At 56.6% G+C, this 24,478-nt stretch overlaps 2 protein-coding genes across 2 annotated transcripts in view; both read right to left on the bottom strand.

Moving 5' to 3' along the window:
* The window catches only part of REXO1 (RNA exonuclease 1 homolog), a 41,484-nt gene extending 33,384 nt beyond the window's left edge, over positions 1-8,100 (bottom strand). The window contains exon 1 of the mRNA XM_064469837.1: positions 7,784-8,100. Coding sequence (XP_064325907.1) covers positions 7,784-7,973 — 190 coding nt within the window. The 5' untranslated portion in view covers positions 7,974-8,100. The remainder of the gene's footprint in view (positions 1-7,783) is intronic.
* An 8,333-nt stretch (positions 8,101-16,433) lies between these two features.
* On the bottom strand, positions 16,434-23,626 carry ABHD17A (abhydrolase domain containing 17A, depalmitoylase). The gene is made up of 5 exons (XM_064469813.1): positions 23,512-23,626; positions 21,275-21,790; positions 19,143-19,337; positions 18,332-18,511; positions 16,434-17,400 (listed from the first exon to the last, which is right to left on the bottom strand). The coding sequence occupies exons 2-5, from the start codon at positions 21,586-21,588 to the stop codon at positions 17,175-17,177; spliced, it is 915 nt and encodes a 304-aa protein (XP_064325883.1). The 5' UTR covers positions 21,589-21,790; positions 23,512-23,626; the 3' UTR covers positions 16,434-17,174.
* Between the last annotated feature and the right edge of the window lie 852 nt (positions 23,627-24,478).

Below are 24,478 nucleotides of genomic sequence, written 5' to 3'. Positions count from 1 at the left end.
AGCAGAAGAAGGGGTGGATCAGGCCAAGGGACAAGAGCAGCCAGACATCATCCTTGTACAAGCCATACGCTGTTTTCTCAGCTCAGCTGCCCAAGACTGCTGACGTGCTGCGGCTGGAGAGGAGACACGGACCTGCCCAAGTGGGTTCAATCCAGCAAGGGAGCAGCTCCAACATGGAGCATGTCGCTCCCGAGCGGGCGGCATTATCAGGGAATGACTCACTCAGGTAGGAAACTCACTTTGACAGGAGGACATTAGGGCACACCCCTCAAAGCAGCTCAGACAGCAACATAAAGGGAAACAGTACACACCTAATTTTATCCAAGAAAATGTAATTTTGCCTCTGGTGCAACAGAAGATGCATCTAAAAGGTCCTCAAGCCTACTAAATACGGTAGCTTCACCCTCTTGATAGCCTCACAGACAGTCCTGGAGGACTGCTGGGACCACCACTGCTTCAGACAGCAACACTAGTTAAATCTAAGGATGCAAGAGCCAGAATGAGCTGGTCTGGCCCATGCAAAAGCCATCATTTACATTCCCCTATTGCCAGTGATTTACAGTCCCATCCGCTCCAGTGCTAAAACAACAGTGGCAGGCAAAGAGCATCAAAGGCACACCAAGATCTGTGATAAATGTAATGTTTTCCTAAGGCAAAAATCACACCATCAGTACATTTCTCCCATCACTTAGGAAGGAATGTGAGAAACCAGTGCATTTGCCAGGAGAGGAGCAGAAAGCAAAGGCTGGCACCCCAGATATCACAACTGCTCCCCAGGCTGCTGCCCCGACCCCACAGCCTGTCATCACACAGGCTAGAAAGCATCTCACCATTTTAAAATCGATGATACATTAATCTGGATATCCAATGTTTGGATTCTTTGGAGATCCTTCCATTCCCCCTCTCATTTTAGCTTTAAAGTTATTCCTCAATATACAAGAAAAGTTGAAATGCTGTTGGGGGTGGGGGGGGAAAGAGGAGACTAATTTTTTCTGTTTCCAAGAAAAAGACCAGAAAACACTTCCACATCTCCTGTATGAGTGCTAGGTAAAACTATGCATCTACTCCAAACTTAATAGGCCAAGTCGTCTTTTCTTTTTCTTCTGCTTCTTTGAAGAAATGCTTCAAGTATTCTGGTGTCTTTTTTTTTCTCTCTATTCAAATCCAGCTTGAAAACTTACTTTGACCAGCACAGTCAAAAGCCATAACACCACTCCTCACCCACCAGTCCCTTAATTTTCCAGCCTTTCTCTGGCTTGCTCAAGATAAGACAGGTGTTGAGAAGATAACTTATTTCTTTAACTATTGTAGGTGAAGAATTCCCAATTAAGAACAAAACCCAACAGTATTTCAATACAGCCACAACTGGAGACTTTGAAAAAGTTCAAAACTAAAGAAAAGCACCCTTCAAGCTATATTACATTTTAAAACTTCAGCTGTGACTTATGAAGGACTAAACCCAAAACTTAAAATGGTTTTGAAACCTGTCTGGCTTTAGTTAACTCAAAAGCTGGAATTAATACTTTGCAGCTCCTTTACAACTCAGACACCTGCAGCTCCACAGACTCTTAACCAGCAAACCCAACACATACCCCCAGTTCTCAGCAGGGATCCTCTCTTTAATAAAAAGGCTAGATCTCACAGAGAAATTAAAATCCTTGTGCAACTAAACCCTCCAAAGCAGAGCTGGGTTTTCTGCCTAGTCCATATATTTCAGAGGCAGATGCAACCCTGAGGACCTAAGTCTCATGTTAAATGAACGGCTAACACGTGAAAGCCTCTCTGGAGAAGGCACTTCTCACAGCTGCTTCTTCACATACTGCAACCCACACAAAAACACAAGTCTACTTCACAGTAAGTCAAAAACTTCAAAGAATTACCTGAGCTCCCCACAGTTAATAAATATTGCGGATATTTGTTCATGCTGTACTTGAGGTTTTTAATACCTGCTTGGCACTGCTAAGACACTCCAGCAAGGGCTTATGGCACAATACCACTGACCATGTGCTGACACAGCACTTTGTCCTGCAGAGATAATTAGGGCAGGACTTACCAACCCAAAGTCCCGCCTTCACCCTCATTTACTCCCAAGTCAGACTGGGTTTTACTCGAGTGTCTGCAGGGGCTTTTTTACTGTCGTCTTCTTTCCTAGCACTACTACAATCATCTTGGGGAATTTTTTTACATCATACTTTCCCCACTCCCCAACTGGACACGTTGCTTTTTAGTTGATTTGAGCAACACAGGTTGGCAAGCCCAGCGGTTTCCCAAACAGAGATCCCCAGGGTCGTGCTAAGCGATCCCCTCGTCCCATCGGGCCCCTCAACAGCACACTCCCCAGCTGGAGCCCAATGCCACCCCACAGCCCACACTCAGTCCCAGTGGGGAAGGAGGCTGCAGGCAGGGCAGGGAGACAGCCTGGCCCTGCCTGTGGGCATGTGCCTGCCTGCAGCCCAGCACCACTGCCTCTCTGGTACTATGTGAGCCGACACACCGCCCCCAACCCACCTTGCCCAGCACAGGGCAGCCCAGGGAAAGTGGTTTGGGAAACCCTGGACTTTCCACTTCTCCAGTGCTAATGCAGCACTGTCGTGCTTGACTGGGGGGGGGGGGGGGGAATCAGAAGTGAGAGAGAAATCCTGTAAGAGCAGGTAAAGGACTCCTGTGGCAGGCAGAGCGGAGCCCGGGAAGTTCAAACACGCCAGCGCAAGGCTAGTGCCTCTGATCCAAGCAGGTTGCTGCACCTTTAGCCTTCAAAATCCTCCCAGCTTGACAAAGAAGATTTGTTCCCACCTCCTGCTTTTCACAGGTCTGTGACTGGAGCAAGGAAGAGCTGCGTGCAAGCTCAGGGCCGAGTCTCCCCACAGCCACACTACCACTCGCAGACAGACCAGAAGTTGGAAGTGCCCTGCCAGCCTGCACTGAAATCCCAACACAGAGCAGCTGCACCTGCCCACCCACAGGAAACCTGCCATAACTGACAATTTAGTTAAGTGACAAGAAATCCCTAACCGCTGGAAGACCATGACATTGATCTACATGAAAAGACTCCTCCTGACGTTACCATCCAGTGGGTTTTCTATTCTTCATTTCAAAACTCAGTTTAAAAAAAAACATCCACTGGTGACATTTGGTAGTTACTGTCCTAAACACACATGTGGGGGGGGGGGAAAAAGCAGTCTTAGCAATGCCCCCCACATGCAGTTTATGGACTGGAGCACCCGACACCAAACCACCCAATTTCCTCTCTTGGTGAAGAAACACTGAAGGCAGTTCATAAGTTTCTGTTTCTACTCACTCAATTTCCCTGTAGTAAATACAATAATAAAAGCTCTTTCCTACAAGAAGCTGATCTTGCACAATATCAACTACAGGAAGGAAAATACATCTATTAAAGGACTTTTTTCATCCTTTCTACACATGGCGTGAACCTGCACTGCAATATAAGCAATACAGAGGCAATCCCAGGCAGCGCGGGGAGGCTGCTCCTACCACACACCACTGAGTTTAATGTGCAGCCCCTCAGCACTCTGCTGACAGGTGAAGATGACATTGGCCTTGATCCTATGGTGATGCATGGGCTGAGGACGATTAAAGTTGGGTTTTAACACTTAAAGAGCCACTTTAGGTTTTACCAAGTATCATTTTGCACAGCATTTTTATATAAAAGTCACAGCCATCGCACGTGGCTGCTTTTTGGCTGAGGACTTTGAAGAAGGGAGAGGTGAAGTGCCTTCCTGCATCAGTGACAGGATCAACAGAGTTAATGCTGGGGAGATAAACCCAAGGATTTCTCCACATCTGACCTGGGCAAACAGGCACCAAACAGTGTTACAGCAGCTTACTCGTGTGCTGGGTAGCGTAAAGGTTTTTTTACACAGAGATAAAAAACTCAGTGACTGGATGGTACCACATAAACCCACCCAGTCACCTTTCAAAGATGCAAACTAGACCTAATCTGCCAAGCCTTGCCTATCCAAACAGAAAATCCACACAGCAAGAAAACTGCTCCACAAGTTTTGGACCATACCAGAAAACTGCCAAGCAACTGTCAGCACGCACCACTCTAGAATAAAGTATTTCAAGGCAGGGTGCTGAAAGCCTTGCTCTTCCCATCTCACGCTAACACAAGGATCAGAGCGGGCAAAGAAGAACTCAGGCCTCCAGACCTGGACACAGCTTTCTGCTCTGGGTGCAAAAAAACCATCCACCTCTTAAGCATCTCCTGACAGCTACTATCAAACCCAGCAAACCAAAGAGATGGATTCCTTAAGATATTTATGAAGAGATGTATTATGCTTCTTTTATGTCTTTCGACATACTCAGGACCTAGACTTTAAAGAGACCTATTTTTCTCCTCTACGGTTCTTGAAGAGATGCTTTTAGGACTGAAGGAAGTTCTTCCCTCCTACTTACACAGCTTGCTTTCAAAGCACTTCACAAATTCAATAATCTTTTCATCCTGCTCTGAAGCAGGTGGGGTTTAGTCATTCTGTAGATAGAAAAAGCACTTCAGCCAAGTCAGGATTAGAATTTGCAATCTCCAGATTCTCAGTCCTGCACAGGCCCACATCCCATTTCTCAGCCCACCAGCACTGCCGTGGAAATACTATATCGGTGCATGCTACTGCCCCAGCACCTTCCTCAGCTTTCAGCCAGCCCTGAATTTCCACAAACCTCCAGGTAGCCACTCTTTTACGACACAGGCAGATACTTGCAGTAAAGACACTGAAATAGATTTCCCATGTGAATACCATATGTTTCAGAACCCAGTTCAAACGTGCCCTGTGGACCAGACACATCACACTGGTTCCCTCCTCACCCGACAAGTTTGTATTTACTGAGCTGCTTTCAGAGGAGAAGAAAAGGGAACAACTGCCACATGCAACAGCAGCAGATGGGGGAAAACTCAGTCCTCCTGCTGCTGCTGATCTAACAGGCACGGAGGCCTCTTCACCCATTTCCCAGTGGCTGGGACCATACAAGCACTGTATGAAAAATAAGGATCATCTGTTATGAACATCTGAAGACTCCACTCCTCAGAAAGTTTGGAACAGTGCAAAGGAAAAAGGGGAACAGTGCTATGTCCTACTAATTCCTCTTTTCACCTTCTCTCTGCTCCATCTGGCATGTGTCCACAGCCTCCTCCCACCACAGCCTGGCAAGGCCAGCTCTACTCCTCGGTTTTCAAAAGCTACTTTCAAGGCTACAGAAGGTCTACTAAGAGTTTTGGGGTTACTGCCAGTCCTACAGTAGTCCTCAAAAAGTCAACATCAGCCTCGAATCAATATGCTTAGCAGGCTGGTTCTTTAGATGTTATCCTTTTTTCTAGGCACTATCCCAGAAAACACAGATCTGGACCATAGCTCTTGGTGTAGGTACCCACCTGTTTTGGCAAAAATAGTGTGCTTTTATAGATTATTTATCAAGTGATGTGATTAAATAGGTCATGTATGCTCCAGTGCACTGTTATAAGGCTACTTTAAAACAAGACAGGCCGTTTCATTGACGGGGAGCAACTTACATTGGATCAAGAACCTGCTTTCAAGAAGATGGTTGCCTGGTTGCTAAACTACTACACCCTCTAGTGTAAGTCTTAAATACATCCTTCCAAGCTGGATGAGCTTCAGACAGAGAAAGAGACAGGAGCACTTCAACCTGCACCCTTCAGACAAAGCTAATCCATAGCACTGCTTCAAAAATAACTGCAAAAGCATCTTCTGCTCCTATAAAAATGAGGCACCTTACAAAATGCTGCTAAAGTCCTTTCTAGAAGACAGTGCTTTGCAGTGGGTTCATCACTTATTTTCCATTCCTCAATCACAATCAACATAGAAAACATGGCTGAAGTCCAATGCTAAGCTGAGGCAGAATTTACAGATCCTTGGTTATGACAGCCGTGCCATGCGTTAGATGCCAAGAGTTTGGGAAAGAGGGCAGGAGCACATGCTAACGCCGGCTGAGGGGAGTGGGAGGCAGTGGGCTGAAGTTAAGCGTCAGGATCCTGCTTCTTTCACAATCGGCGGACACTTCACCTAGGAAAACTAGACCCACACTTATAGCTTCTGTTTTACAAAAGCCAGAGCTTCTCTAAGAGTACAGCAAGTAAACCACTCTCACTCCCCAAAACACAAGCTTTCCCTCCTGGGTCACTAACACAGCCAAGCCAGGCCTAAAAAGATTAGCACTGGGATAATTTCTTGTCGCTCACACTCAGCTCTTACATTAACACTTTTCAACCAGTATTAGAAGCTGCACGCACTTTCCAGGTGCGCCAGGAAGTTTTACTAAAGACCAACCTTCACTTCCCCATTCTGAAAATCAAAACCAGCACCAGCAATTCTTTAGTACAGGAGCATCTGTTTCGGGTGGCAGACCAAAATGAGCAAATTTAGTTCCAAAACTGACACTCTACAGATATTTAAAGACAAACAGGAATAGTACACTAAAAGGTAATTATAATATCAATAATCTAGAGGACCATCCGAAAGGGTTCAAAAGAACACTGAAAGAGGCAAAAGCTTTTGTCTTTCTAATATGGCACCTGTCCACCTATGATAGCTCTGAGTATGCTTCCTTTATTTTAAGCTAAACCATAGCCATAGTAAGTTGACCTGGTAGCCAGGAGACAAAAAAATTAATCGCCTTCCAAACACATGAATAACCCAAACTTAAGTAAGCACAGAAAAAACATGACAAGTTGTGCTTCATTTTGACAACTTCTGCTTCAGGTTATTAGAGCCCATACATATTAGGAAGCATACCTGACTGAAATAACAAAGCTTTAACAAAAAGAAAGCATGCAGCATTCTGCTAGGGAGAAGAATGAAGGCTTTTCTCTCCAAATAAAATGAGATCAGCAAATAATGCAAGTAAAACGATGAGAGTTGCTAGAAGAACGGAGGAGAACAATAGCTCACTATTTCTTTTGTAGCCAAGCTTCGTTTGAGAAGCCTGGCAGCACTCCATGCCTTACTGAGGTCCCTCATCGGGAGGGGGCCCAGCTCACTGCAGCCCCCCACGACACCCTGCCAGCAGGACCTGCCTTGCAGCACTGGACTAGAGAACACATCACCTCCAGCTCCCAAAACCCATGCACCTCCTGAAGGGTTGACGGCACCGCAACTCTTAGCAGAGGTTTGAAAGACTGCCCCGACACCTCACTGCCGCGTGACCCGGGGTGCCTGGAGGGACAAAGACAGGGATCACAACAGAGCTGCCCTTCTGCAGCCTCCACCCTGGTGACCAGAGACAGGCTGTCCTCCGGCAATCAGACATTTTGAGAAGCTGCTCCCCACCACCCCACCGTCAGACAGCAACCGTGGGATCCGACCGACGGGGAGGAGGAGACGACGACACCCACCTCCCTCTCACCCAGTGGGGGAGAACAAGCCTTTCAGACCCTCCTTCAGAGGCAACAAGAAGTGACAGCCACGGGCCCAGAGAGCCGGCAGGGCTGAGCACAAGCAGATACAAGAGCTCAGGAGCGATGGGGACCCGCCTGGCCGGTGCTGACAGGTCCCCGTAGGGACACCCCACTCGAGAGTGAAGAACACCCGAGCCCCGGGAGCACGTGGGATTTAGAGGAGCCAGAGGCAGATTCAGGCCCTGAATTGCGGGCGGGCGGGCGTGAGGAGGAGGAAGGGCAGGGGCCTGTCCTTGCCGGGGGAGGCCATGCTGTTGCTGGGGTGCAGGGCCGGGAACAGCCACACCCCGGGGCGGGAGAGAGACCGGGAAAGGGGAGGGAGGTACCGCGACCCGCCGGGCCGGACCGAGGCCGTACCTGCGCCGTGGCCGATGGCGACCCCCGCGCCGGGGCCGCCGAAGGCTCCGCACCGCGCCGCCGCCGCCACCGGGGGATGCCGAAAGTGGCAGTAGGGCCGGCGACAGGGCAAGCCCCCACCCGGCCCCGACCTCCCGGCGCTGAGGAAGGGGCAGTCGATACCGCGGAAGTAGCCGGTGGACCTCAGCATCCCACCGGCCGCGGGGCGGGGAGCAGAACCGGGGAGGGGAAGCGGAGGCACGGGCGGCAGCGACAACGCACTCCCACCTCACACCACCTGCACCAGCCCCACCGCCATCTTGAAACCACCAGGCTCTGGCAGCGAGGCCCCCGCGACGCCGCTGCCCGCACAGGGCTGCCCGCGGCGCGCCTGAGCGCAGCGAGGGGCGGGGCGGGCCGGGGCTGAGGGGGGAGCGGCGGGAGCCTCAGGGAAATGGCGGCCGGAGGGAGGCGCACGTGCTGAGTCGAGCCTGGCCCGGCGGCCACCGCCCCTCTCCTCCGCTCCCCTCAGTGCTTCCCCGGCCTCACCCGCCTGTGAGCTCGGGTCTTGCCCCTCGGAAAGGAGCCTGGGGCCGTCCTGGGCCCCCACGGCCGCAGGGGGCAAACCCCGGGCGGGGAGGTCAGTCGCCCATCACCTTCCCGGAGCCACAACTGGCGTGTGATCGGTGTGTAGGAGATGCCGTGGAGACCATCTCCAAGTTCAGCTGTTTTGGGTACGCTGCTGGACCAGCTCCCCCCAGAACCCCGCAGAGCCACGGAGAGAGGCTGGGGAAGGAGGGCATAGGCCCTGGTGCTGCGGCTGCCCCACACTGGGCTGGGACACCTCTGCTGCACCCCAGCACTGCCACATCGCTCCTGCTGTGGCCGGAGGGACGGCCCCAGGCTCCATGGCTCCATGTGCTGTGGCCCACTGACCCCAGCACAGCCCCAGCCTTCTGGAAAGCAGCAGAACGCCAGCCAGGTTTTGGCAGAGGGATCTGAGGCAGAAATAGCTCACCTGAGGCCATGCAGAGGAGCAAACTCACCCCGTGCTGCCCCCCACCATGAAGACCCAGCTTGTATCAGCAATAGCATGGCCAGCAGGAGCAGGGCAGGGATGGTGCCCCTGTACTAGGCACTGGTGAGGCTGCACATTAAATCCTGGGTTCAGTTTTGGGACCCTCGGGACAAGAAGGACCTTGAGGGGCTGGAGCGTGTCCAGAGAAGGGCAACAGAGCTGGGGCAGGGTCTGGAGCACAAGTGTGCTGGGGGGCGGCTGAGGGAGCTGGGGGGGTTAGCCTGGAGAAGAGGGGGCTGAGGGGAGCCCTTCTCGCTCTCTGCAGCTGCCTGAGAGGGGCTGGAGTGAGGGGGGGGCTGGTCTCTGCTCCCAAGTCACCAGTGACAGGACGAGAGGAAACGGCCTCAAGCTGCGTCAGGGGAGGTTTAGGTTGGATATTAGGGAAAATGTCTTTACTGCAAGAGTGGTCAGGCATTGGAAGAGGCTGCCCAGAGAGGTGGGGGGTGTTCAGAAAGCGTGTAGACGTGGCACTTTGGGACATGGTTTAGGAGACATGGGGGTGTTGGGTTGATGGTTGGACTTGATGATCCTAGAGGTCTTTTCCAACCTTAATGATTCTGTGATTCTGTGTTCTCCTTTCCCTCCTTTCCCCAGGCAGTCGTCACACCCGTGTTAACCAGTAGGGAACCTGAGGCACATGGTAACAGCCATTTGTCTGCCAAGTCGGTGCCAGAGTAGGGACTCGGGACTGGCCCTGGGGGAGCTCAAGCAGGCGAGAAGCATCCGCAGCTCCTCTGGGAATCACCCGGTGTTGCCCCTACCTTGAGTTTTTGGATGAGGGAGTCTCCACCTTCAGCAAGTGAGGCTGTTTTGGGATGACAGCAGGCGACCAAGGCCTTCGATGAGAAATCCCATTAAGGGTAGCCAGATGCCCCAGCCCAGAGAGGAGGGATGATCCAGGAAAGCCTCATCTCGTGAAAGGAGAGATGTGAGAGAAGGTGGAAAGCGCTGAGGCAGTGCAGGGAGCCAGCTAGATGATGCAGAGAAAGGTGCACAAGGAGGAGTCATCTTGGCCCCAAGGAAGGACAAGGGAAAGATCACAAATAGTCTTCAAAAAAACCAAAATCACTTTATTGTCAAATACAATGCCACAACAGTGCCATGATCCTGCCTCTTCCCCTCCCATTGCTCCCCCATGGTGTCCCTGCAGAGCAAGTCCAGGAGCTGAGACTGTTGGGAGAGGAGCCCACCCCCATGCCCGGCCAATGCGAAGGGGGACGAGCAGGAGACTGATGCCCTGGCGCTGCCGAGGCTTGGGGGCTGAGCAGCTGCCGGCCCCGGGAAACCTGAATAATTGATACAAAGCTTTAAAAAAGCAGGAAACACCAGGAGGTGAACAGCTTTCCCTCCAGCAGAAACATGCCACCAATGCAAGGTGCTTTAAAAGGTACGCAGGGAGGGCTCACACTGAATATCCCCACCCATGCTCCTGCCAGCCAGCTCCCCGCTTCCCACCAGTGCTAGAAAAGCAAGTTGGTTTTTCCCCCCAAAAAAGGAAAGCATTTTTTATTTTTATGATATAGATAAATCTATTTTATATAACTTCAGCTGTAATAGAGAGGACTCCATAGACATGCGTGCAGATACGCTGAATAGTGTTATTTCCCTTCCTTATAATTCTCCCCCAACTCACAAGCTTGTGGGGGATGAATTTGCAAGTATCTCAGCACTGTTTGACACGTCCTTGGACTGAAGCAATGCAGCAGTAAAAAACAGAGACAGGAACGTGGGAATGCCAAGGAAGATTTAAGTAAGCAAAAACAAATGAGGTAGCGCAAATAGAACAGCCTATTAGAATGTAGCATAAGGCGCGTGCTTAGAGCTAGCTGACGAATAACAAATTGATTGTGCGCGTGATCGCGTGAGGAATGTGTCGAAAAGATATATAAGCAGTGAAAAGCTGACAATAAAGGTCTTCTGCAGAACATCTGTCAGGAGTCCGTGACATTCATCCCTGCACAAGCTGGCAAAATAATATAAAAGAAACCATTCATGTCTGTCTAGACATGGAGGACCCCACATGGAAAAACTGCCCAGGATCGATTCAGGCTGGCCTTGGCTATGCTTCTGGTTCCCCACATGGAAAGGGTTAGCTCTCAGTTAGCAGGTTAACAGCTCGGTTAACTGGGATGCCCAAGTTAGCAGCACTGGGAGAGGTCCCAAGGGTCCTGGCACACACTGAGGCAGCCCCTCTCTGAGAACATGGACCCCCAAATTCACCTGTCCTGGTGGATCCAACCCTGCCAAGGACCTGAACCTCCCACCACAGCCTCCCAGATCAACTAATGGATCCCCAAGATGGACCTCATCCCCCCAAAAAAAGCTTCTGACCCCTCTGCAGAGAAATGAGGGGATTTCCCCAGCTGCCTGTCCCCGGGACACCTGGCTGATGCTTGCTCTGCCTCCTGGCACGGCTCGCACCCAACAGTCAAATGTCCCAATTTAAGTTAAGGAGGAAAACAACCTCAGGACAGGTTTCGGGCACGCGGCAAGGTTGTCAGCGCACCTTGGGATAAGGTGCAGTGCAGAGGGACCTCGGGATGCCCTCGAGAGTGAGGGCTGTGCTGGCGCATAGCCCTCTGTGGTTTTACCTCTCTCCTCCCTGGGGAGAGGCAGGCAGAGGGATGCCACCACATTTGGGCCAAATTCATCCCCACCACGGCCCGTGATTGCTGCTGGGTGACAGTGGGGACCCGCTCCCTGTGCCAGGGAGACCGCACACTGTGCTGGGCTTCCCCGACACAGCAGGGACCGAACAGAGGATGTGACCCAGCAACGTGGCTCTGGACCTGCCACAGGGGATGCTCCCAGTTTGCTCCCCAGGGCAGGAGGCTGGATCCACCGCTGGGGCCGCTGGGGCTCGGAGGTGACCAGGGGAAGGGGGTGTCCCCACAACCTCACCCCCCAGCAAAGCATCTCCTGTGGGGCATGGGGCTCTGCCTCCGATCCCCACCCCATGATAAGCCCACAGCCAGGTGAATTGGGTTGAGTTTTTTTGGGGAAAAGAGCCAAAATAAAGGAAACCAGCCAGAGATGCTCATGTGGTAGGAGCCTCCTGCCTTGCAGACCTCTGCTCCCTGCTTGTTATTTTGCATCACTGTATAAAAGCTTCTCCTGGGGCAAGTTTCTGCTCTGCATGGTGAGGGTTACAGATTTTTTCTGCATCCACATGGGAAGTTTCCCAGCAGGGCTCCGGCACAAGGCACCAGCCAGGAATTTGTGAAGTTGGAGAAAGAAACAGGGCAGTGGGAGAAGAGGGGCTTCCCCAGAGCTGCTAAAATGTCCTTGCGTGGAGTCATCTCCTTGCAGGGATGGACTGTTCAGTGCATGGGGTGATACCTGTCCCTGTACCCCATCCTGGTACCACCCCACACATATCCCGCCACAGTCCACATCCCCCATGGGAGCCCCTCCCTGGCTCTGCGGCACTGTCCCGCTCACCCCACAGCCCTGCCACAGCCCAGGGTGCTCTGAGACACCCCATAACCCCATCCACATCCTGGGGCGCTGGCCAGGCCGCTGCGTCCCACACTGCCCAGCCCCAGCCTACCAGGTATCAGCCAGCCCAGGGAGGATGCTCCAGTCCCAAAAGGGTGCTCCCGACCCCCCAGGGTGCTCCTGGCCCCCCGAGGGGATGCTCCAGCCCCCCCAGGGTGCTCCCAGCCCCCCGAAGGTGTTCCCAGTCCCCCCAGGACTTGGGTCCTGGGTGCGCAGTCCCACACGTGCTGTCCAGGCGTTGGTGTGGCAGCAGGGCTGTGGCAGCCCGTGGGCCTCCCTTCACCGTCCCAGCCTCCAGGCATCACTCAGGCATAGGATGACAAAGGGAAGCTCACAGGGGGCAGGGGGCCAAGGCCCCGCACTCCTCCTGCTGCCAAGGGCTCCTGTGGACAGAGGAGAGACGCGAGTCCGAGGGAGCTGGGGGGTCCCCAGCCTGCGCCACATCTGAAGGGGGTGAAAACCAGCCCATGGATCTTGATGATCTTAGAGGTCTTTTCCAAGCTTAACGATTCCATTATCTCCCCGGTACGACCCGCAGGCCCTGGCGCTGCTTCTCCCCCTCCCCAGGGACAGTTTGGGACTTGGCAGATGCGAGCAGGGCTGCGTGCTTGGGCAGTGCTGCCTTTTGCAGGGGGGTTTGTAGGCGAACGTGTAGGTTTGTGTGCGCAGGGCCAAGGGGGTGAGGAGTGCGGCACCAAAAAGGCAGCGCAGGCATGCGTGCACATCCACACGTGTGTGTGTGCGTGCCCAGCTGTGGCAGGGTGTGCGTGCACGGCTGTGCGTATACACACGTGTGGGTGTGAATGCGTGTGCGAGGCTGGGTGGGTGTGTGCAGGTCACTGGGTGCTCGGGTGTCTGTGTGCAGGTGTCTGCACTCACACGTGTGTGTGCATGTACACACGTGTGTGGGTGCGTGCACATGTATGTGTGTGCATGCACATGTATGTGCACAGCGCAGAGCTGGGTGGGCCTGTCCCACGGCCCCACTCACAGAGTCCAGGACCCAGCCTGGCACAGGGGGACCCCGGGGACCCCTGTCCCCCCCAGCCGGCAGCGCAGGGTGTGGGTGCCCCTGCTGCAACCCACACTCCCTCTGCCCGTGATGTGATGCCACACTCGCCATCTCTCACCAGGGAAGTACCAGCCGGCGCCTGGGTGCAGCCTCGGGCACACCAGGGTGCTCACAGCGTCTGTGCCGCCTGGGGAGCAGGGGCAGGCGGGCTCTGCTCCCCCAGACCTGCCGCTGTCCCTGTCCCCAGCTGCCCCCCGCCAGCCCCAGGTCGCTGCCTCACTCACCTGGCAGGGCAGGGCCAGGGGCTGCTGCCAGCACGGCCTCTCCGCTCCTCATCCATCCCCTTCACTCCACCTTATCCAGTGCCGTGCAGAGCCCCTCACGCTGACATCCCTCCTCTGGCACCCTCCCCTCTCCCCAGCCTGAGCACGGATGCGATCCTTCCCCTCTGCCCTTTTATACCATCTTTGTTCATATGACAAGCATGTGAAAAACCAGAGCAGAGCTCGGAAAAAAGCTCCTTAAGATGCTTTAATTCAGTTTCCTGGATCCCATGACTGAGCTTGGCCTGTGAATGGGGTCTCATGACTGTGGCATGCAGGCCCCGGCCATCAAAAGCCTCATTTATGCCCCAAAAGGGACTTAAACCCCTCTTGGCCGGTCACCGGATGAGCCCAACATCCCCCATGCCTGCCTCTGCCGCAGCCCTGTCCACACCAGCATTGCGCCTCTGCCGAGGGCCCATTGCAGCGGGTGTCCCGTCCTTTCCCCTGCGAGATCCCTGAGACATGCAGTATGTCATCCCCGTTCACAGCCATGACACGTGGGCACACGCAGACACACACAGACCCATGCAAACACCCCCCAGACCAGCCAGGTGCCTGCGACTGCAGTGATGGGGGCAGGAGCCGCCTGTGCCCCAGCTCTTCTGGCTGGGGACTTCAGAACGACCCGGGGGGGTGGAGACGCCTGCCCTGTCCCCTCTCTGCTGTGGCTGCAGAGGGGCTTTGTGGGGCCTTTCCCCTCTCCCACGCCCCGCTGAGGCTATGATTTCAGCAGAAACCCCCCCCTCCAGGCACCGAACCCAGTCCAGCCACAACCCAGTCCCTTCCCTTCCCCAGCACCTCCTGGTGCTCCAAAGCAGCTGTGGGGACACAAGTGCGTCCCAGTGGCTTGTGGCCCTGCTTGGCCCTGCTGGTGGGGGATGCTGCACCCAGGGCACCTCAGGCAGGTCTGGCTCATGCCTTGTGGGGACCCTGCAGCTTGTGTATGAATTAGAGCCTCTCCCTCCCTCCTTGCTCCAGCTGCTTGTGCCTGGGCGAGGATAGAGCCTGACCCTCTCAGGCCAGGAGCAGTGAAGGATCCAGACATAAAAAGCCCTGACCCCTAACAACGGCAGATCACAGCCATGGCTCCCCATCATGGAGGTGGCAGCCAGCAATGTCAGGCTCACCAGGATCCCATAAACCCAAGCTGGGTCTAAATTTTGGGGATCAGGATGAACTTTTCTGTCCTTTTGCCTTTTTTCTTTTTTTTTTTTTTAAACTGAGACACAGTAAATACAAACTCAAGCCATCCCAAATACCCCCCGAACCCAACCACTGGCTCTGAGACATCCTGCCGGTGATGCAGAGCCGCTCTAAAGCATCCACAGCTCAACAGAAAACAGGCAGTAGTAAGAGGATAAAAATACCCTTGGTGCAAACAAAATGTCTCTATGTCAGGATTAGGGCACCATGGGCTGCTCCAGCCCTGCTAATCAGGGCCGGGGGAAGACAGGCTGGGCGACCGCAGTGGCTTTGGCTTCGGCTTCCAGCATATGTATGAACTCAAGGCTCTAAAATCGCCCGGCAGGTGTGTGCGGTGAGCTGGGGAAGGGAGGGGAGGGCTGGGGGGATGCTCAGACATCCCAGCTCCTGGACCCCAAAATCCCCCTGGAAAAGGGGGGAAGACCACCCAAGAGCCCCAACATCCCAATCCTCTTCTAAGTCCTGCAGAGCCCCAGCACCAAGGAAGGGTTCCCCCTCCTCCACCGGAGCACCCTGCCTTGGTCCCAAGGGGAGGTGAAGGATGTGTTGGGAGCAAGGGGTCCTGCGTCCCCCTCCTCGGCCCCCGGCCCCAAACAATAGGTGCATTTCAGCACTCCAAGCGTGGGGCTGCAGCGAGGCCCCACCACAAGGCCCCCGAGCCCCTCTAAGAGCTGCCTAAGGAGATTATCGCTCCTCACATGAGCCTGCCAGGCCCCGCAGCCTCACACAGGGGAAGAGGGGACATGAGGGTGACAGGGACAAGGGAGCCGGTGCCTGGGAGCCCCATGAGGGACCCTGTGGGCACAGGAAGGAGCAGAGGTGCTTTGCTGTTTGTGTTTTCCTGCCCCCGGGGCATCCCTCGCCCCAACCCACAGACGCTTTGAGCTGCAGTTCCTGGGGCGATTTCAGAACAGGCACCGACCCAAAAAGCACAAACCTGAGCACTCTGCTTTTTCATGGGGCAAAACACCCTGTCTTCTGGTGGGAGGGCACAGCGGGACGCCCCCAGTGCCTGGCTCCATGGCCAGTACTCACCCGGACTCACAGAGCTCCCCGTGCAGCCAGGGCCATAGAGCAGATAAGAAAAAATATTTGCTCCCTGAGGGCCACCATCAGGACAATGCTGCACCCCTCACCATGCTAGCAGGCTGGGGGGATGTCCCCCTTCCCCTGCAGCACATCCCAGGCCCCCATGCCATGGCTCCCAGGAGGCTGAGGCCATCCTCCACCTCTGCCCCCACAATCCCATGGGACCCCCTAATGAAACAGGCCAGGGACTGGTGGGGGGGACATGCCCCTGTTGTCCCCACGGCCCAATTCAAAGAGACAGACCTTTGCAGCCCCATCCTGTGGGGCCAATGGCTCCTTCCCTTGGGGCTGCCCCATCCCCAGCAGAGGGTGACAAGCACTGGTGATCTAGCCAAGTGCCATTTGGCAGCAGCCAGCAGGGAAAGCCGAAGGGCCGGACCCCACAGGGGCTGGGCCTGGCCCCCCCCAGGCCGGGTCACAGGGAGGCAGCCCCAGGCGTACCCAGGGAAAGGGTGCATACAGGTAAAACGTTAAACCTTTGCTCTTTATTCAGTACCTGGTTTCCTCACCCCATTTGCCGAGCGTACCATGAGCGAGTGGTATGGAGGAGGTTTTCCAGGGGTGACCTGAAGACAGGGAGTGCTCTGAGAAGGCAGAGTGGAGGGGGTGCAGGGCAGGCACCTCCTCCACGTGTCCCTAAACTACCCGTGGGGACGTAGCTCTGCCCTGGCTGCGGGGCGGCACCAGGCACCCCGCCACCACCAGCACTGATCCCAGGAACGTTCCATCAAGAGCAGGAACTGCTACTTCCTCTGTCCCACCTCGCAGCAGCACCAGGGAGTGGGCCGGGCCCCCAGCCCCTCTCCAACTCGCCTTATTGCTATAGTCAGAGCAGCAGAGAAGCCAGGAGGAGCTCAGGAGTTCACTGTTTTAGGAGAGGGGATGAGGACATGTCCGAAGCCAAGGATACGCCATCAAGAGGGTGGGCTCTCATCTTTCTGGAGAAGGGGGAAGGAGGGAGCTGCCATCTCTTGCTAGCCCAGCTGGTGGTGCCAGCAGTGCTGGGGCTGACACCAGGAGGGGAAGACAGTTGTGCTCACGTCCAAGAGGAAACGCACCGTCTGCTCCAGGGCCTCCTGCCCTCTCTTGAGCCCAGAGCTGAGGCTGTACAAACTCATTGCACCTCCAGCAGCAGGGACTGGGGAGGGACACTGGGAGAACTGGAGAAATGGGCAGAAACCCCCTGCCCGTCCCCCCGCCCCGCAGCTAGTTGTGTTGGCTGGTCAGCTCCTGGGAGATGAATTTCCGAAGGCGCTCGAGGTACTGACTGTAGAGTTCAATGTCATTGTGCCCAGCCCCATCCACCCACAGCGGCTCCACAGCCTTGGGGCAGCGTTCAAAGAGTGCCAGGCCGTGGGAGAAGTCGATGACTTCGTCCTCTGTGCCATGGATGATGAGGACTGGAGAGGTGATTTTGGCGATCTTCTCAATGCTGCCAAGAAGGTGGGTGGGGAAGAGATGAGAGGGGGCTAAGTACAGGGATCAAGGCACTCCCATTCCTCCTGCCCCGCAAAACACATCCCCTTGGGGAGAGGGACGGGAAATGCTCTTTGATCACAGCAGAGCACAGGGACACAGAGCTCCTGCCAAGGATGAGCTCCTGGACCCCGGAGCAACAAATGAGGACCAGACAGTGGCAACAACAGCCCCACAGGCCCCAGGCAGGGCTGACAGAAACCACTGCAGGACGGCGTGAGCCCAGGTCCTCCCTGCACCAGGATCAGCCGTACCAGGCTCTGAGGAGCAGAAGCATGTCTGTTCTCAGCCTGGCCCCAAAGGCCACGTGAGGCCATCAGGATGCAGAGCGTGGGCTGGTGGCTCCCAGCCACAGCTTCTGGCTCAGGGACCGTCCCTCAGGCCCCACTGGCCTGGCTGCAAGGGAGAGGCAAAGCAGGAGCTTCTCCCACTTCAGCGCTGCCTTTCTATGCCCCCACCCCTGCCCTCTGCAGAGGAGGGAAACAGCCCAAGGAAGTCACGCTGGGGGAGAGAGGGGTCCCAGGGACCCTCGGGGCATGTGGTACCTGACAAGGGGCTGGTGGGACAGCCCCAAAGCTGATAGGCAAAGACACTGGGACAGGACAGCTGGGAGGCAATTCCACTGGAGGACATGGGGTACACACATGGCATGGCCCTCAGGAGGGGGCACGGTGACCCCAGGGAGGGTTAGAATCCCCTGCCAGGGTCTGCAAGCAAGGCAGGAGGATCACGATGGGCATGGTTTAGCCTATCGTGGGAAACAGGCCCACAGTTCTCACCACAAGCCCTCTTTGTGGCCAGGGCTGGCATCCAGGCCAGAGCCAGTCTGGGCGCTGCCCCCCCAGAGCTGAGCCCTGTCCCCCGTCCCATCTCCTCAGGCCACTCACTTGGGGAAGGCATCAAACCAGTAGGTCTTCTTGGTCTCAGGGAAGGCAACTCTCATGCCAGAGGTGAGCGGGGAATGGAGCACAATGGCAGCGCACTCGTAGCGGGAGGCCAGATCAACCGTGGGCACTGTGCCAATGCTTTGTCCATATAAAATAATGTTCTCCGGGCTGATGCCATACCTGGGAGAGGAGAGGGCAGGTCAGCATCCAAGCACCAGCCAGCAGAGTCACATCGCAGGAAGCTGCAGCTCAGGGGGTCACTGCACTGGCCACAGCACCCCACAAGGCTTCCTGGGATGGTGTGGAATGGGCTCTATCCACGGAACACCCAGGAGCAGCCAGGGCTGAGCTGCCCGATGAGCCGTGGGGGGTGTCAAGGCTCACCCTCGCCAGGAGCAAGGCGAAGCATTCACAGACCCTGGATCGCAGCCACATGGGGCAGCCCCCAGTTCCTGGGGCGCGCTGTGAGCCAGGCCTGGCTGCAAGCGGGGCAGAGGAGGCAGAGCCCGTCACAGGGTTGTACCTTGAGCCCAGCTGGGGAACAGGGGCTGAGCACAGCCAGGAGAGAGGCTGGGAGCAGCAAGGTGGGGAGCACAACTGGTGCCAGCGCCCCTGAGCGAGGTCCTATCCCCACAACATCCCTGCCCCTCCAGGTCCCCTGGCCTGCTCCCCCTGCAGCTGCTTTCTAGCCACCCCTTCCCATTATGACTGGCCCGGGTTCCCTCTCTGGGAGATTTCCTGTTTTCCAGACTGCTGGCCTGCAGGGTTTTCCTGGACATCCTCCCTTCCCCCTGCCTAGCTCCCCACTCACCGCGTCCGCAGCGCCTGCCACGCAGCATCGATGTCGGAGTAGAGGTTCCTCTCCGAGGGCTTGCCCGTGCTCACGCCGTAACCCGAGTAGTCGTAGGAGAAGATGTTGCAGTTAATGCGGGTGCCCAGCCCAACGTAGAAGCTGCTCATCTGCCCCAGGTCCACAGCGTTGCCGTGCGAGAAGAGCACCGTGTACCTGCATCACCGGGGAGAGACAGGCACAGCAGGTTAACCAGGAACTCCGCTGTGGTGCCGCTGCGCTGCCCGGCCCTGCCAGCAGCTCGGGGACAGACATGCCTGGGCAGCACCAGCCAGGACGTCTGCTTCGGAGGCCGAAAGCCCAAACCCCAGGACACGAAGGGCCAACACCCCTCCAGCCACCAAGGAAGGTCCTCGCGACACCTCCGGTCCACCCCAGAAATACCCAGACCCTCCTTGCTGCCCAGGGTCAGGGGCTCGCTCCCAGCAGAAATGGGCAGCCCAAAAGCAGGATGATTCTGTTCAAGTTTTTGAGTGTATTTCTTAGTAAAAAGCTCAGGATTTGGGGCCGTTTGCCCAGTGGGGATTTTAAATAAGAATTCTGTCAGTGTTTGTTTTTTTTCCTCCCCTGAGTCTGGCAAGACACCAGACGCTTGGAGAGAAGTGAATTGTGGGAGTGACAAGGCACAAGAAATTTCCACCATAAGGGAAAAAACAATGTTCATCATAAAAATCAACACTAATAATGCATTGATAGAAGCTTGGCTCCCTTCTGCCAGAGGGAGGGAGCAGGACCTGCTCCCTGCTGAGCCCCCACAGTTGGTCCAAGGGGTCTGTGGCCAGCTTGAGCCTCCATGTCACAGCCCGGGTGCCCTAGAGAGCCCCAGCAGGAAGATGGTGGCATAACAAGCTGCGGGGAGGAGATGGAGACCCAATGCACCAGGGGGTTTGGGAGGGTGGGAACCCCCCAGCCCGGGCTCTTCCCTCCAGCCCCACAGCCTGTACTGATCCAGCAGGCTGGCTGGAAGCGGGACCAGCACCAAGCCTTGCCATGGCAGGGTGCGGGCAGGCGGACATGCAGGCAGAGCAATCCCACCACCAGTTTCCTCTCTCCGGGGACCTGCATGCAGGGACAGAGCGGACGTCCCCACCAGACAGCCTGCAGAGGCCTCCTGTAACACAGCTTTCCAACCCCGCCACGAGAGCCATTCCCCTCACCCCAAACTCACCCAGTTGGTTCAAAGCCCTTGGTGGGCCGAGGGCAGATCCAGGCTGTGGCCCCCTGTACAGAGGTCTCTGCAGACACCGTTCCTCGGAGGGCACATTGCTCCCGGGGCAATACCAGTGCGTGGGGTCAGCCAGGGTGCTGCAGGCTTTGGGACCTGACCTCCCTCCACACCTGAATCCCCGCGCCGTGCCACCAGCTCAGGGAGCAGCTGCTGAGTCCCCTCCTGTCCCCACACCATCCCCTCATCCACCGGCTCTCCATCCTGCACCCCGGGCTGCCCCTCTCCAGCTTCCCACTTTACGGACCTGTGGGAGTGACCAGTAGCAGGTTGTGCCTAAACCCCTCCTGGCTCCTGCTCCTATCCCTCTTTTTGAGGAATCAAATGCACCAGTGAAAGACTAAACATGCAGAGCCGGCTCACTGCAGGCATCTCCTGGCTGGCACAGCCTCTCATGCATCCATGTGGTCACCATGGGGCTGGGGACAGCGGGCGAACAGCCGGCACAGACCCTGCTGGCGCTCACCGAGAGCCTCGCACAGATGCTTGCTCACTACTGGAGCATTACATCACTGGCGTGACATCAGGGGAGATGTGCCGCACAGCCTAGGGAATCCCTACACCCCTACGGCCTCCAGCTTTGCCTCCACTCCATGTTTAACCCCATTCCCAGCTGCAGCCACAAGCCAGACCGGTCCTGGGAGCCGAGCTCACCCGCCCCACCAGATGCCTCCAAACCCCCGTGGCGGGGCCAGCTCCTTCAGCAAGGCGCCGGCTCAGGCTGGGTCAAGGAGGTGGCATTCGGCTGAAGGAGAGGAGGGGGCAGGATGGCACTGTGCCCACCAGCACCACACCAGCCCGATGTTGAGCGGGCCAGGGTCAAAGCACCATCTGCGGTGATGGGCCAGCATGTCCATGGGTGACTCACCTGGCACCTGGCACACAGCGGACGTACATGCAGCCGACACGGTTCCCTCGGCTGCTCTTGGTGAAGAACACCTCAATGTTGTCCAGCTCCCGCTGGGAATACTGGAAATCCGCCCGGTCCTTCAGGTGGAGCTTCCACCGCCCCACAGCGCTGCCGCGCAGGGAGCCAGTGCTGGTGCTGCCCACAGGCTCCGGCTCGGGGACCATGGCGTAGGTGGGCTCCGGGGGCAGGAAGGCCAGTTTGGCAGCGATGCGGCTGGGGCAGGGAGGGCAGCAGAAGAGGCAGCAGAGTTGGCTGATCGACAGCCCATTCATGACGGCGGCGAGGCAAAAGGCAGCCGCGCCCAGAGTGAAGGAGGATCCAAATCGGAGAGAGGCCGGGAACGCCAATGGCCTGGAGAGGCCCTGTCCTCAGCCAGCCCTTGGCACGGCTGCCACCGGCAGTCCACCACGGGCCAGGGCACTGGTTGGGGCTGGGGCGGCTGCCATCTGTCCGTCTGCAGGCAGCAGCAGTGGCCTGCAGGCAGGTCAGGCAGCAGTGAGGGCTCTGCAATGGGTGCCCCCCAGACACACGTGACCCATGGCCAGGGACAAACACACACCTCCCCAGCACACACTAGTGAACACCGCAACCCCCCCTGGAGCCAAGGAGCGCACTGTCTCCCCCCAACACACACACACAGAGCACACACCTGCTACTCACAGTTCCCATGCTCACACTGAACCCACGCAAGCCCCCAAAACTGAGCCTCCTTCAACACTTCCCAGCTCACACCCCCCCATGCTATGTACTGCAGCCCCCACACGCAAGCCCATGCTGGGGAGGCAAGGACGGCAGGTGCAGGATCGGAGACATACACACACACACTCTCCACAACAGCCGCACGGACAGTGGTACAAAGGCCACAGCCCCTCCAGGACCCTCCCCAGACACCAGCACAGGCCTGGCCACACAGGTGTGTGTCAGGAATACCAAGCTCCTGAGGAAAAAAGGGGAGAAATGGGGAGGAAAAAAAAAAAAAGCAACTATTTTCTGCAAGTTTGGGCACAGACTTGTGCTGAGGAATGTCAAACCAGCCCACACCCCAAGGAATGCGCTCCATCTGCTTCTGAAGGGTTGGGAAGGGGGACGAAAGGGTGGAGGGCAGAGGCCTCCCGCCCAGCTGGGAGGGGAAGGCACACAGCGCCTAAATATGCCCAAATATTCCGAGTGAAGGGATGCCCCAGCCCCGTCACAGGCCCTGGGGCTGAATTCGGGTCCCTCTCGGGCCAGTGGCCACCCACAGCAGTGCCGGGGCCGGCATCACAGCTGGCACCCCTGGGTTTGGCACCCCATGTGCCAGCGGGAGCACACGCACCCACGGTGGACAAGGGTGTCCGGCGGCCGCACACCTGCACGGGCACGTCGGGGCATGGGTCCATGCAGGCAGGGGCAGGCAGCTGCCGCTGGGGCCGTGTGTCACGCTCACGCTGGGCCAAACCCCGGCACCGGCAGGGGACATGCACCCCTGCGGGCAGGCAGCATGGGGGGCAAATCCACACCACACACCCCCCGACTCCAAACCCACTCACCCCATGCCTGGCGTGGGGGCCGGATCCATGCCACGGACACACACTGACACCCCCCCCAACACACACAAACACTCACCCCACAGCCAGAGTGGGGGGATCCACACTGCACCCACTTGCTGACCTGAGTGGGAAACACGCACTGACACGGGTGGGACCCTTCCAGACACACACTGACATGGGTGGGCCCCCCCCCCCGACTGGTGGGGGCCCCCACACACACTGACCAGCGTGGACCTCCACCCCCACTGATCAGTGGGGGTGTCCCCCTGCACTGGCTGGTGGGGAGGGGGTCCCACACACACTGACCCGCGTGCCTCCCTCCATGCACAGACTGCTGTTGGACCCCCAGACACACACTGACCCGGGTGGGACCCCCCAACACTGACTGGTGGGTGCCCCCCGCGCTGACTAGCGTAGGCCTCCCCCCGCCACTGACAGGCACAGGACCCCCCCACACCCCACACACACTGACCGCTGTGGGCTTCACTCCCCGCACTGACCGATGTGAGGCTGTGGGACCCACCCCCCCCCACCAGTGGGGCCTCCCACGATCACTGTGGGCCCCCTCCCCGCCCCAAACCGGCGTGCACCGCCCCCCGCGCCGTGGGGCCCGTCCCCCGCCGCCCCCCGGACCCCCCAGCACCCACCAATGTTCCCCTCCCGTACCTGGCCATGCCGGGCCAGGCCCCCCCGCACTCGGGGCTGCCGAAGGGACGGGCGGCCGCCGCAGACCTCCGAGGCGGGGGCGGCGCTGCACAACGGCCCGTCTGGCCCCGCCCTCACCTCTCCCGGAAGTGGCGCCATCCCCCCTTCCCCACCCCGGTTGCCACGGGAACGGCGCGGCCTTCGCTCCCCTCTTGGCCACCCGACCCAGGGGCGGCGTGGCGGGACGAGCCCACGCCCACACCACCCCACCCCCCCCCGCAATCCACATGCCAAACCCAGCCCAGCTGCGGCGTTTTGGCCCAGGTGGGACCTAGGGAATACTCCCTTTCCCCCCAGGACGTCCATCCGGCAAGGCCGATTCTGATACTCACGCAGTCTGACACTCCCTCGCCCATCCCTGACACCAGACATAAGTTGAAGAGTTCCATTAACTGGGTGCCCTGAGGATCGATCTCGATAAGATCCCTCAAACTGAACCCATCTGGTCCTGGTGTTGCGTTCTTACTCATTTTGATATCCTGAAGAAAAAGGAATTTTTCACTAAGTCATAACAATGAACCATGTGAGCTTGGCAAAACAGAATTTGATGGCCAGAGATGGGAACTGAGAGATAGGGAAGCACTTGTTTTACAGCTATATCCTTGAGGAGCGCTGAGAGACTGAACAAAGCAAACATCCCACCTCAGAAGAGGCTGAGGACGGGGTGATAAACTGTATAGTCAAGGAGAACAGCTAACTGGGATGTGAGAAGAACTAAAACAAAGTGTCCTTTAGGTGAACAATCCTCATTATAATACTAAAAATCACACCCATAGGCCAGGAACCCACCCCCCTCAAATAAGCCCCTCACTCTCTGAGCATGCGTGGTAAATTTAGAGGGAGCTGTACTTTTAAGTTGAAATGAGAAAGAAACTACCCAATTATTAGCTGAGGGGTGTGAATATTAGCTGCAACTGACACATTTAAC

Source organism: Phalacrocorax carbo, chromosome 19 (genome assembly GCF_963921805.1).
Source record: "Phalacrocorax carbo chromosome 19, bPhaCar2.1, whole genome shotgun sequence".
Taxonomy (NCBI): domain Eukaryota; kingdom Metazoa; phylum Chordata; class Aves; order Suliformes; family Phalacrocoracidae; genus Phalacrocorax; species Phalacrocorax carbo.
Note: the sequence above shows the minus strand (reverse complement) of the source record. Positions and strands in the feature narration are given on the sequence as shown.